This window comes from Heptranchias perlo, chromosome 14 (genome assembly GCF_035084215.1).
Source record: "Heptranchias perlo isolate sHepPer1 chromosome 14, sHepPer1.hap1, whole genome shotgun sequence".
In the NCBI taxonomy this organism is placed as follows: Eukaryota; Metazoa; Chordata; class Chondrichthyes; order Hexanchiformes; family Hexanchidae; genus Heptranchias; species Heptranchias perlo.
In genome coordinates this window covers 57,123,304-57,138,063 of record NC_090338.1, presented here as the reverse complement: position 1 = coordinate 57,138,063, position 14,760 = coordinate 57,123,304, and the positions used below count along the sequence as shown (strand labels likewise).

The following is a 14,760-nucleotide window of genomic DNA, read 5'->3' as shown; positions in this document are numbered from 1 at the left end:
TAGATATCAAAATATTGTACAGTCGGCTGACTCACCAACTGTTGAAGTGCACTGATTGGAATCCTATAATATGCTAAGGGGGAAATAGAAATATTGTAACAATCGTGCTTCTCTGTACCTTATCATATTTCACAATAGTAGAGAAATAGCAGGACTTCCATTGTACATCAGTGCATTGTATTTTCTAATTTTCCTCCCCAAACGTCCTTCCCTTTCTATCTCGAAGGTGCTAATTCTGTGGTAAGGCACCGTGGTCGGAAGCATCCCTCCAGCACTTCATTCAAGTGGTCATTTATAAAGGCACAAACTCTAGGCAGTGTCACTAGGCTATTCAACTGGGGTGGCATCGCACCCAAGCCTGATTATCCACAAACGTGACACCAATAGAATTAAACTGAGACAAGTTGATTATTTCTAGCCCTGATCCTAGTGATGATTGTACTTTACTAAACCATTCCTATCCCCAATGATACAGTATATTAGCATGTTCTTACTGTACGAAATTCTTCTTCGAATTTATAAGCTCCACCGCCAGTGGCACAAAGCACCGTGTGTAGGGTTGAAAAGTTCTTGTCTCTCCCCATCTGAATGAAGGTAGGTAGGTCATGTGTAGGAAATCGGATAAAGTGCAGGTTTCCTTTGCGGCCACAAAGCGTCAAGTCTTTGAGCTCAAGGTGCACATCTCGGATGCCCGTGGACCCATAGGCAACGTTCGACACCAAGTACTTGCGGATACTTTTTAGGCTTTCTACCTCTTCTTCCTCTTCCTCAGCTGTGATATCAATTGGCTCGAAATAAACCAATTTCACCAGGGTCCCACCAATGTCCATTCCAAACCACGGGAATGCTGCAAAGAAGTGACAAAATATGTTAGACCACGGACATGAAAATCAAATATAGATTCTAGAAAAAAAAACACACAATGCTGACCAGCGAGGCGAATTTAGAGAGAAATGGTTAAAGGCAAAAAGGAACTGCATTAAGTGCATTAAATCAGTCCTTCAATAGGGATTTTATTGATGGGTTTTATATAACCACAGCATTCAAGTGAAATTCTATATGAAGTAATCTTTCAGCCACTATTAAGCCTGGCATTGCTATAATGAGGGCTCCATCTTTCCCATTGTGCATATTTATGAGGGATTGAAAGTTTTATGCTCTTTATTCCCAACACTTTAACCATTTTAAAAATCACACACTGTACAGGACTCTCAGTGTCCATCATTATTAAGTAAACTGGTGTCAGGAAAAACATTCACCTTTTAAAGACTACAAGAAAATCTGATTCTTGTCCCTTCTCCCCCCATAATTGCAATTTTCAGTTAATATCAAGAATATTCATATTTAAATTGTTTTAGATTTCTTAAGCTCTCTTGTATTGGAATACTCGGCATTAGAAATGTACAAACTACCGTGACACGTTGAACAGAAACTATGCATGTTTTTGAAAAGGACACTCAGTATCCAAAGCGATGATCAGCGCATGAAAACAAGGCACATAAAACCAAGGGACTGAAGCGTTTCACTAAATCAGTTTATAGTGTACAGTTCAGTGAAGAGGTTCGAAGTTTAATTACCGTACAATTACTGGTACTGAGTGTGTGGAACATTGCGCAGTTGAATATCTGGGCATGCAGTTAAAGTGTACCTTACCCTCAACTGCGCCTTTGGGATGGTAAAATATTCATCCGAGTCCAATCATCATCAAGCACAGCATTTTAAGATAACCAGCTGTGCTCACTGATTCAAGACCATAACGGGGGTAATAAATCAATGCACTTTACTCATAGATAAGCCAACCATATGACAATAAAAACACTTCCTGCTAAAAGTTGGAGGTTTTTTGTGATGGTTACATAGCACCATTATGATCAAGATCCTAGCTTGTGCGAGAGAGAGAGAGAGAGAATAAATGAATATATATGAGAGAGAAATAGAATGAAAATGTTAAGCTTTCTTGTTTGTTGAATACTGAGAGGGGCACATTGTTCGGAAGGTTAATTAATAACTGCACTGCCTGACATTAGCATTTAGAAAAGAAACCCTGTATTGTCACTCAACTTATTTAGCATAATGGGGGGGGGGGGGTGGTGGTGCTGGAGATAACATACTTAAACCAATACCACTTTAATATTGCACTTCACATGCAACACTTTTGATTTATCAACTCAAATTGTTCCTGTCACTATCACAACCACAGGCAGCCCTGTAACCACCTGTATTTCACCCAATTATATAGTTCTAAATTCTCTCCCCCTACCAAAAGAACTACATGAATGTTTCTCTCCTCTGAAGGAAATAAGCAGAAATAAAAAGGCAAGCAAAATAGAAAAATGGAAAGTACAAAACTGGGTAAAATAAAACATGGAATAATTCAAGATTGTTTCTTTTTTGCAAACAAAAGTGGAAATGAAGGAAAATGTTAAAAAGATGTAAAAGAGCAAAAAGACAGTGAATGAAATATTAAAAAGGTGAAATAAAAAAATGACAAAAACTTAATTTATAAAGTACTTACAAACCCATGAGGATTAAAACAAAATCTAATACACAAATATTCTAGTAGAAGTATGAACTGCATTACAAAAGTGTGAGCCCTGAATGTAAAATAATCCTTCGCCACAACTGTTACTATAAATGCTTTAGTAGGCGTGCCATAGTCACAATAGATCACATAATGCAATACATGACTGCACCAGCCCTCAGAGAGGGTCAGCAAAATGAGTATGAATTCACCAGAGAAGAATAAAAATTGATGTTTGTCAACAGTGCACCAGGAGCAATCGGAGTTAGTGATAGTCAAATCAAATCTTCCACTCAAGCATCTTTTGCCAATTAGGTAACAGAATTTAAAATTTCGGAACTACTCTTAGTTTGGTCTGATTTATTAGTTTATATAAAAGGATATTCCACCTTCATGCTTCTTTAACCTGGCTCCTGTAATTGAAGTGCTCAACAAGGCAGCACACAAAATAAATGATCAAACGTGCTAATCAGATGAGACAAACAAGGGACCAGGTTGGGTGCCTTATCCCCAAAACAGTATCTGCTAATTAACCCATCCCAGCAACAGTATCCCATGAAAATTAAAGAACAAACCACAATTTACAGGTAGCAGGGCAATGAGGAATCAAAAAGGCTCCGTCTCACAAACACACACTGACTGTACCCTCCTGTAGCAAAATTTGATGGAACCATATGTGGAAATATGAGGCATACCTGTATAAACACATTGTACAAGAGGGCAGGAAATATCTGCCATGGGGACAGGCGGGGGGAAGGGGGTTTACAAACTCACCTTATTCCCCCGACGGGTTTTCAATAGTTAGACATGATAATAAATCCACTCTGCTTCACCTTCCCAACAAAATCTTCTGTACAATCATGTCAAAAGATTTAATTCATGCAAGAATGGCTCATGAAATATCAATGCACTGTACAACACTTTGGGGGCGCAGTGAGATAGTGTACTATCCATTAACTTTCGGGAACTTGGTTTGAATCCAGCCTGGACTGGTGAAATGAAAACCGTCTCACTCAACAGGTACAAGGGTCCTACATGAAAAGGGTTCAGCCCAACCCCTACTAGACATGGGTCTACAGCACATACTGCAGATAATTCTGTACAAATTGCTGGTCTTACTCAAAGATTGTAGTGATAGTTGGTATAAAAAGAGAGTAAATATTCATACAGGTGGAGCTGGGGACACTTTTAAGACTGATGAAACTTTGCAAAAAAGTCAAGAAAAAAAATGGGTTTTAAAAAAAAAAGCACGAAATAAACCTTTACTAGGGTATTACAGGCATGTATAAATAGAGGACTCAACAAACGGAGTGGAAAGTGTTGAGCAATGGCAGCCACCTCCCAACAGGGAATGAGCAAAAAAAGGACAGCCAGCACAGACAATGACAGCAATCTGTATTTATATAGCATCTTTAATGTAGAAAAACATCCCATTGTCATTTCACTGTAATGTAAGAAGAATGGACACCGAACCAAAGGAAAGATTAAGTGGGGTGATCAAAAGCTTGGTTGAAGAAATAGGCTTTATGGAACAGAGTGAGGTTTAGAGGCAGAAAGGTTTAAGGAGAATTTCAGAGTGGACCCTTGGCGGCTAAAGGCATGTCTGCCAATGGCGCGGCAAGTGAGGGGGGAGGGAAAAAATTCACAAGAGACAAGTCAGCGGAATGGAGAGTTCAGGAGAAACTGGAGGAGGTTTCAGAACGGAGGGCGGTGTGAAGCATGAGAGATTTAAAAGTCAAGTTCAAAAATTTTAATTTTGAGGCAGAGGAACTAGGAGCTAATAAGACCATAAGAGATAGGAGCAGGAGTTGGCCATTTGGCCCTTCGAGCCTACTCCGCCATTTAATGAGATCATGGCTGATCTGATTTTTACTTCAACTCCACTTTCCCGCCCTTTCCCCATATCCTTTGCCTCCCTTGCTGATCAAAAATTTGTCTAACTCAGCCTTGAATGTATTCAATGACTCAGCCTCCACAGCTTTTTGGGGTAAAGAATTCCAAAGATTCATGACCCTCTGGGAGAAGAAACTCCTCCATTTCCGTCTTAAACGGGTGACCCCTTATTCTGAGACTATGCCCCCTAGTTTTAGATTCCCCCATGAGGGGTAACATTCTCTCAGCATCTATCCTATCGAGTCCCCTCAGAATTTTGTATGTTTCAATAAGATCTCCTCTCATTCTTCTAAACTCCAATGAGTATAGACCCAACCTGTTCAATCTTTCCTAATAAGACAACCCTTCCATACCCGGAATCAACCTGCTGAACCTTCTCTGAACTGCCTCCAATGCAAGTATATCCTTTCTTAAATAAGGGCACCAGAACTGTACGCAGTACTCCAGGTGTGGTCTCACCAGCACCCTGTACAGTTGTAGCATGACTTCCCTGCTTTTATACTCCATTCCCCTAGAAATAAAAGCCAATATTCTGTTTGCCTTCCGGATTACCTGCTGCACCTGTATATTGACATTTTGTGTTTCATGTACGAGGACACCCAGATCCCTCTGTACCGCAGCATTTTGTAGTATTTCTCCATTCAAATAATATTTTGCTTTTTTATTTTTCCTTCCAAAGTGGATGACTTCACATTTTTCCACATTATATTCCATCTGCCAAATTTTTGCCCATTCGCTTAACCTGTCAATATCACTTTGCAGACACTTTTGTGTCCTCCTCGCAACTTGCTTTTCCACCTATCTTTGTATCATCAGCAAATTTGGCCACAATACACTCTGTTCCTTCATCCAAGTCATTGATATATATTGTAAATAGTTGAGGCTCCAGCACTGATCCCTGCGGCACCCCACTAGTTACAAATTGCCATTTTGAAAATGACCCTTTTATCCAGACACTGATTTCTGTTAGTTAGCCAATCCTCTATCCACGCCAGTATATTACCGCCAACACCATGAGCTCTTATCTTGTGCAGTAACCTTTTATGTGGCACCTTATCAAATGCCTTTTGGAAATCAAAATATACTGCATTCATTGGTTCCCCTTTATCCACCCTGCCCATTACTTCCTCAAAGAACTCGAATAAATGTCTGACATGATTTCCCCTTCATAAAACCATGTTGACTCTCCTTGATTGTATTATGAGTCGCCAAATGTCCTGCTACTACTTCCTTAATAATGGATTCTAGCATTTTCCCAATGACAGATGTTAAGCCAACTGGTCTATAGTTACCCGCTTTCTGTCTCACTCCCTTCTTGAATAGGGGTGTTACGTTTGCGGTTTTCCAATCTGCTGGGACCTTTCCAGAATCTTGTGATCTCTGTAGCCACTTCCTTTAAGACCCTCGGATGTAAGCTAGCAGGTCCAGGGGACTTGTCAGCCTTTAGACCCATTAATTTACCTAGTAATTTTTCCTCTAGTGATAGTTTTTAGTTCCTCCCTCCCCTTTACCCCTTGATTTTCCACTATTATTGGTATGTTATTAGTGTCTTCTAATGTGAAGATAGATACAAAATATCTGTTCAATTCCTCTGTCATTTCCTTGTTTTCCATTATTATTTCCCCAGTCTCATCGTCTAAAAGGGACCAATGTTTACTTTAGCTACCCTCTTCCTTTTTATATACTTGTAGAAACTTTTACCGTCAGTTTTTATACATTTTTATAACGTAGGTCAGAGTAGTGATGGGCAAGCAGGACAGGAGTTTTGGACGAGCTGGAGTTAATGGAGGGTGAAGAATGAGAGACCAGCAAGAGCATTGGGGTAATTGAGTCTGGAGGTGATGAAGGCATTTATGAGTGTTCTAGTGGCAGCTGGGCTGAGATAAGGGTGGAAACAGGCAAAGTTACAGAGGCGAAAGTAGCAGGCCTTTGTGACAGAGAGGATATTGGTCAGAAATTCAGGGTCCAACAGGATGCTGAGGCTGTGAACAGTGACAATGCCCAAGGAGGGAGATGTGTCAGTGATGAGAGCGCGAAGTTTGTGGCAGGGGCCGAAGATGGCGGCTTTGATCTTCTCACTACTTAGTTGGATGAAGTTAAGACTCATCCAAAACTGCATGTTGGTCAAGCAGTCTGACAGCATAGAAGCAGTGGAGAGGTACAGTGGGTGCTGTCAGCATACATGTGGAAACTGACCTCATGTCTGTGGATAATGTTACCAAGAAGCAACATGTGGATGAGGAAAAGGACGGATTCTTGAAGACGCTAGGATGGATGGCATGGGTGAGGTGAGAAGCCAATGCTAGAGATGACCTAGTGATCATCAAATAGGTAGGAACCAAATGAGTGCAGTGCTACGGAGCTGGACAATAGTAGAGGATGGTGTGGTCAACCACGTCAAAGGTTGCAAGGAGGTTGAGGAGGGATAGTGTACCATGGTCACGGTCACAGGGAATGTCATTTGGGACTGTTGATGCTGTAGCAGGTGCAGAAGCCAGATTGGAGGAATTCACTGAAGGAGGTGCGTGAGAGATAGGCTTGAAACTAAGAGGCAACAACGTGATCAAGGACCTTGGAGGGGAAAGTTAGGTTGGCAATGGAATAGTAGTTAGTGAGGGCAGAGGGGGTCAAGGGTGCATTTTTTGAGGGGCAGGGTGATGATTGGATTTTGAAAAGGAAGGGGACTGCACCAAAGTAGAGGGAACCATTTACAACGTTAGCTAGTTTGGGGCCCAGGAAAGGAAGTTGGGTGATTAGGAGTTTAGTGGGAATGGAGTTGAGGGAGCAGGAGGTTTGTCTCATGGATGAGGTCAGCTTGGAAAGGATTGGGGGGGGGGGGGGGGGCAGGGGTGGGAGAAGCTACTTTTCATAGAATCATAGAAAGGTTACAGCACGGAAGGAGGCCATTCAGCCCATCAAGTCCACGCCGGCACTATACAAGAGCAATCCAGCCAGTCCCACTCCCCCGCCCTTTCCCCGTAGCCCTGAAAATTTTTTCCTTTCAAGTACTTATCCAGTTCCATTTTGAAGGCCATGATTGAATCTGCCTCCATCACCTCATAATAGCATTTTAATCTCATTATAGCAACTAGTTCCAAAGCAGCATTGGTGGAGGTCTGAAACACAGTTGCCCACCTGCCCAAGGAAGATCTTTGGTGCAGAAACAAAGAGTCATCATTAAGGAGTGAAAGCAAGTTGACCAATTTACTACTTGCCTGGTCAGATGCATGATTTTGTTGTCCTGGTGCAAAATGACTCCCGCAATTATTCACTGATCCAGCAGTACATGACACAGAAGAACTATATAAACACACTGTACAAGAGGGCAGGAGAAATCTGTCCACAGCCCTGTGTGGTATTTCTCAAATCATCATTTTCACAATTGCTGACCTAATTTTGCTGCTTATAGTTAATAGCATGATGCTTTTAGAACCAGATAATCCTCTGGGGGCAAATACAGTGTATTTCCAATGAAGTAATTCTGCAGTAATAACCAAACTGATCTGTACAAAGCCATGTTCCACCCACAAATTCATAATGCCTTTAGACTGTGTCTGTGCTGTGTAAATAGATTATAGAGCATAAATCTACTGATCTTGATTAAGTCCTTTGAGTACGGAATCTCTTTTGCTGGTTTAAATTTACTGTACAAAGGGCACATCAACCAGTCTGCGCGCACAACACAAATAATCAAATGTTCCACACACACACACATTAAGAACATAAAAGCAGATGAATCTTTAGGAACAGAAAAAGGCCATTAAGCTGAACAGGTCCATGCATCAGCCACAGCTCAATGGTACAACCCTCACCCTGAGTCAGAAGGTTGTGGGTTTGAATCCCAGAGTGCAGTATTGAGGGAATGCTGCACTGTCGGAGGTGCTGTCTTTCGGATGAGATGTTAAACCGAGGTCCTGTCTACCCTCTCAGGTGGACGGAAAGGATCCCATGGCACTATTTTCAAGAATAGCATGGAAGTGCTCCCCAATTGTCCTGGACAATATTTATCCCTCAACCAACACCACTAAAGCAGAGTATCTGGTCATTATCACGTTGCTGTTGTGGGACCGTGCTGTGCAATGAAGTGACTATAATTCACAAGTACTTCATTGGCTGTAAAGCGCTTTGGGACATCTGGAGGTCGTGAAAGGCACTATATAAATGCAAGTCTTTCTTTCTTTATGTCCTTTGCAGAAATTAACCCCACTTATTCACCTCATCATCATTTTTCTCAATCCCTTTCTCCAAAAAGGCATCTAATTGCCCCTTGAACCCATTCATACCTCAACATACAGAACTACACCTCTAATAAGATTTAATATAGAAACATTCACCATTTGTAAACCTGAAGCACTCAGTCGGAATCACAACAGTAGCACATCAGGCAGACATTCTACAATCATCCTCGTTGTATCGAAGAATACCATGTTGTCCCTTTAAGAGGCATAACACTTGGCCTGGAGCCTGTTACAGACTTAAGCAATTTCAACTGAAACAAAAAACTGATCTTTCATCAGTATTTTCCAATTCTGGTTGACTATTTCTAAAGAATGAAGGAAACTACAGAACAATGAAGACTTTTAGATCTTAGCTGATTTTAATTCATCAATTTTTCACCACTCTTATCTGACAAAAGAATATATTCTATCTATTCTGTCAGATCAAAATGGGGTGATTTTCATTGCTGCTGGATCAGACCAATGAATAAACAGGCAAATGCCTGGGATCTTTCTGAAGGACAAACTATCATAAAAAATAAGTAGTTTATGTGCAAATAAATAAGAGAAATAACAGGATTTCAGACTATTACACAACTCAACAGACTTGTGCAATTGTTACAATAAATGATCTTTCACACACAAAGACATTTTAGCTGTCACAATACCATTTTTATAAAATGTTTAGTAAAGTACTGAGAAAGGTATGAAACGACAAACAAATTTTTACAATATATATAACATAACCATTACTGGGATAAAACAAAAATTCAGCTTTATTGCATTTTTGCTAGAATGCTGTCAAATATCTGGTTGAACCACATTAAGCACCATCAGTCTCCTCTGCCAAAACCACATAATATTCACAGATCATATCGGAGGGCAAAGATGACTCCTAGCTTCTTTCCGCCATTACCAACCATCTCTTCAAACCCTTCTCCTCTCACCTCCCAACAAACGCGAGGAGCTCATGGACTTCGTTATCAAGACTGAGACCATCCATTCAGTTGCCTCTGATGCTCCCCGCCCCCTTCTCATACCAACCAAGCCAAAGTCACCCCAGGATCGGCCCCTGCCCTAATCTTGAACCTGCCTCTCTTTCTAGTTTCTCTCTTCCTACCTCCCTCATGTCCTCTCCAAGCTCATCTTGTCCATGATACCGAGCTTCTGCTCCCTTGACCCCCTTCCTGTTAAAATGCTAACCACCCAACTTCCCTTCCTAGTCCCCATGCTAGCTAACAATGTAAATGGTTCCCTCTTCTCAGGTATTGTCCCCCTCTCTTTCAAAACCACTGCCATCACCCCCTCAACAAAACCATCATCATCCTTCATCACCATTTTCTTGCTAACTGCCATCCCATCTCAACCTCCCTCTCCACGTCCTTGAACGTGTTGTTGTTTCTTCTCTCAAATTAGGTTTCCACCCCTACCACAGCACTGAAACGGCACTAACCAAAGTCACAAATAACATTCTCTGTGACTGTGATTGTGGTGCATTATCAGTTTTCATCTTCCTCAACCTCTCCGCAGCCTTTGACACAATTGACCACACCATACTCCTTCAACACCTCTCCCCTGTTGTCCAACATAGCAGGACTGTCCTTGCATAGCCAGAGCATTTCCATCAATGGCTTCTCTTCTTGCCTCTACACCATTACTTCTGGAGTTCCCTGAGGATCAATCCTTGGCCCCCTCCTTTTACTCATCTACACGCTGCCCCTTGGCGACATCATTCACATCATGAGGTCAGCTGCCACAAGTATGCTTGTGACCGCCAGCTCTACCTCTTCACCAGCTCTGTCGATCCTTCCACAGCCTCATGGGATGTCAGACTGTCTGCGTTGGCCACAAGTTTTGGATAACACACAATTTCCTCAAGCAAACATTGGGAAGACAGAAGCCATTGCCTTTGGCCTTAACACAAGCTACCCCTGCCACTGATTCAATCCCACTCTCTCTGACCAAATTCTTAACTTGAACCAGACTTTGCAGCATCAGCATCTTATTCGAGCCCAATCTGAATTTCTGATCCCATACCCTCTCTATCACTGCCTACTTCCACCATCTGTAACACCGTCCACCTCCACCCCTTCCTCAGCCTACCAGCTGCTGAAAGTCTAATACATTCCTTTGTCACCTCTAGACTTGACTATTGTAATGCTTTCCTGGCCAACCTCCCATCCTCAACCCTCTAAATTTCAGCTCATCCAAAACTCTGCTGCCCGTATCAATCTCAGTCCTCCAAAGCCTCAAATTTAGAATTCTCAACCTTATGTTTAAATCCCTCCATGGCCCACTCTTCCCCATCTCTGCAACCTCCTCCAGACCAAAAGCTTTCCTCCCCACTGAACTCTCCGCTCCTCTGACTAGCCCCTCCTTCACTCCACCATCGGCAGCTGATTAAATGGTCCATTTCATTTCTGCTTGGTCCATAATTTTGTAACCTGCTACTCTTTAGTTATTTGATCTGTGCAAAGATACAACTACGTATTTTTAAAGGCAGCTTCATTTTAATCATTTCAAAGCATGCAAGCGAAAGCTCAGTAAATAAAAATTGCTCAATGCTCTTGGTAAAATGCAGCATAGTTCAAGCAGAGGACCATCAGTTTTGTACAAGTGGGGGTACTAGGTCACTGGTACTAGGGGGAGTGGGACTAGCTGGATTGCTCTTGCATAAAGCAGGCGCAGACTCGATGGGCCGAATGGCCTCCTTCTGTGCTGTAACCTTTCTATGATTGTATGATTCTAAATGGAGCTATTCACACAGGTTAATGGCTGTAATTTTCTAAGCTTTGTTTAATAACAGCATTCAGCAGATAAGTACACTGCAATGACAGCAGGTTTACTTTATATAACCATATGCATCACCTGTAAAGGTCAAAATCCAAACACTGTAGCTTTTGGCTTTAAAAAAAATTAAATCCACATTGTGTGTGCACATGACAATTTGAAAAAATATTCTTGCCATGAACTACACAATATTCAGCATGCCAGCAACTAGAATAATTTTGAACAAAATATTCTATTGGATTTTTAAGCTGCCTTGTACTAGAGGAAGTAAGTCAACCTAGAAAACAGGTCTTTGAACAATGACAGTCCTTAAATTTGGAATTAAAACACAGTTGGGATATCAATACCTTACATATGCATAATAATTCTCATAATCCACAAGTCTAGATTTATTTATCCCATTTTCAACATAGGTGTAACTGCTACTTAAACTATGTTGTTCACTATATTGTTCACTGTACACAATCCACTCACTTCTGAAGAACGTTGCCTCAACTAGAGTCACACCTACTTATTTGAATATTTCATCAAAGCTTGGTTGCTGTAACCAAATCACAGTTCACACTAATCGGACAAAAAGGGCAACATAATTAAATCACTTAATGAGTTTTTAAAAATGCAGATAAGGTCAATTTAAAACTATAGTGCCTCGTTCAATGCTCAGTATTGTTTTCCAGGCTTTATTTTTTAAAAATGCAAACACAGAAATAGAAATGTTTATACTAAGTGAGCATGGTGCAGGGCTAATTCCCTTTTCATTTCAAAAGAGCATTGTTTAATTATAGAATATCTTTAATTGAATAGGTTTCCAGTCACATTACAGGCAAGATTCACAAAACAGTACTTAATTAAAAAAAAAACCCATAGCTATCAAATTCATTCAAGTGCGGTTTCATAAGCTTATACCAGCATGTCACCATTATAAGATGATGTTATACTAGATCATGTAGACGTTAATACACAACTAGAGAAATGACAGGAATTACTAAACATTGTAACAAAGCATATTGGGCTGAACAGCGTGACATCAACTAAGGCAGAGCAAGAACAATGTACTTGGCCTACAGGTGTATATAAAACAAACACTTCCCAGTAAAGAATTTGGGAAAGAGAGAATAAAAGACAAAAATGTCAAATGCACCCTGATCAGGGAAAAAAAATACAGAGGACCTGTCTTTGCTGGAGCTGGTGCACGGTAATCACATATCCTATCACTTAACATTAAACCAATCTACATGCTTCTTAGAAACGAGAACACAAAGTGTCTTTTCCGTTACTATCGTAGCACTACTTCCTGAGGGGGGAAAAACAGCGCTGTAAATGGCTATTTCCTGAAAGATAGTTCTCGGACGTCGTTTCATTTCAGTCGTAATTTCATCCCGATTTACTGCAAACAGTTCTTTTTCAAAGAGGGGAAGATAAGCCACGGCCACGTACAGTCACGCATTTAAACTACATTTGACAGACTGTTCATTAAATACGACTGAAGTGTAGAATAAATCCGAATGTTAAATGCTGCACCAGAATCTGCAACGATGCTCTGGGGTTAATATGGACACGGATCAACAAATTAATAACTCACAGGGTTTTTTGGCGTCCTTGATCTTCATGTTGCTGTTTTATAATTTAACACCCGCACCGTCAAGCTCGGCTCGGCTCTTGTGAAAACAAAAAAATATTCGTGGGTTGAACGAATCAGCTGAGCGGGGGGGGGGGGGGGGGGAAAGAGGCGACGATCATCCGACGGTAACCCGGCGCGGCGCGGCTCGGCTCGGTGTAGTATTGTCGGATCGATCAGGTTCGCAGCCCCTCGCCCGGTCCCGGTACCAGCACCCACCCACCTCCCTCCCTCCCTGCCTCCCTGCCTGCTGCAGCCGCCCTGCGGTCGACGCTGCCGGTACCGAGCGCACAGTCCGCGTCCCTTTAACTGATAGCGAACCCGGGAATTGAAGCACAGGGAGAGGCGCTCGGGGCCCCGCACCTCCTGCCGCCTACACCGATTATTTGGAGGATTTTGTTGTTTGTTTTTTTTTTTTGCTAACTCTCGGCGGGTGATTGCCAGCGGCCCGGTTGTCCCCCAGGGTGCGGCTCTGCTCTCTCCCTCTCTCCCTCTCCCTCCTCTCACTGACTCCTCTCCCCGGCACCGGCTTACACTCCGCTGGAACGCTGCTACATTCCGCTTTGCGTCACTGCTTACAGTCTTCCCCCTCTCTGCGCCTGCGCGAAGCGGCGCGACTGGGAGATGTAGTTCTCTGCCCGGGATTCTCCTCGCCGCCGAGCGGAGCGGGAAACTACAACTCGAGAGGACGAGGGCGCCGCGCCGCGCCAGGAACCCTGGGTCCCCGGGGGTAGCTTTGATTGACAGCTAAGGGATCGCGTGAACTGTTCCTTCGATGAGGCTCGCGGGGAGGCTGGGCCGGGAGCTGGGTGTGATGGACAGAGACTGATAACTGGGGAACGAATGAGCCGTGGTGAAACCGGTTCATATTCTCCACACCCTCGAGAAACCTATGCAAGGAGAACAGTATTCATTTTTTTTTTTGTTAGGAAATTTAGTTCCTGTAAGTCATTTTTTATTAGAATAAGTGCAGCACGCTAAGTGTTTTGAGGATATTTGATGTCGCGGACAGGATCCATTGCTCTCTCATTTCCTTTTAAACTTTAAACCGAAAGGTGACAGAGGTTCCCCTCTGCAATACGCTAAATTCCCTGCAGCAAAGTATCACATGACTGACAATGTAAATATTACACCGTTTACAGACGCTGAAGGATACAATATTTGTAATACTATTTAATTTTATAAAGCTTGTGGCTTTGTGTATTCTTTCCTCCCCCAAATTTCCCCTTACCAGTTATTTATATATGGACATTATGTCATTTATTTTGCATTACCTCATATGGGGGATGTCATTAATAGCTTTAATTTCCGTCGGACCTTTAATGTACAAAATGTCCCAAGATGTTTACAAAGAGGTAAAAGCAACAGACACTGATCCATGGGAAGAAGGTTAGGAGAAATAGCTGAGATCGGTGTGGGAAGGGATGTAACATTGAAGGAGTTTGCAGAGCTAGGGAGGAGTAGGTCGTGGAGGTATTTTATAACAAAATCAAGGATTTTAAATTGGATGTGTTGGGGGAAGGTAGCTAGTGTATATCATGGGTGATGGGCGAGTGGGACTTAGTACAGGACAGGATGTAGGCAGCTGTGTTTTGGGCAAGTTAGAGTTTATGGAAAGTCAGCAAGGAGTGCTTTGGAATCATTGATTCTGGAGATGACAAAAACATGGATGTTGTCAGAATGCAAATGAAAGCTGTCCCCATTCCTACACATTGATAAGG

General features: G+C 42.1%; 1 protein-coding gene across 2 annotated transcripts in view; it reads right to left on the bottom strand.

Moving 5' to 3' along the window:
- LOC137332543 (pantothenate kinase 3) overlaps positions 1–13,269 on the bottom strand; it is a 38,610-nt gene extending 25,341 nt beyond the window's left edge. For both annotated transcript variants that reach the window (XR_010965695.1, XM_067996451.1), the window contains exons 1-2: positions 13,004–13,269; positions 495–847 (exon numbers count right to left, since the gene is read on the bottom strand). Coding sequence is in view for 1 of the 2 variants with exons in the window: in XM_067996451.1 (XP_067852552.1) it covers positions 495–847; positions 13,004–13,031 (381 nt within the window). In the remaining variant the exon portion in view is untranslated. The remainder of the gene's footprint in view (positions 1–494; positions 848–13,003) is intronic.
- Between the last annotated feature and the right edge of the window lie 1,491 nt (positions 13,270–14,760).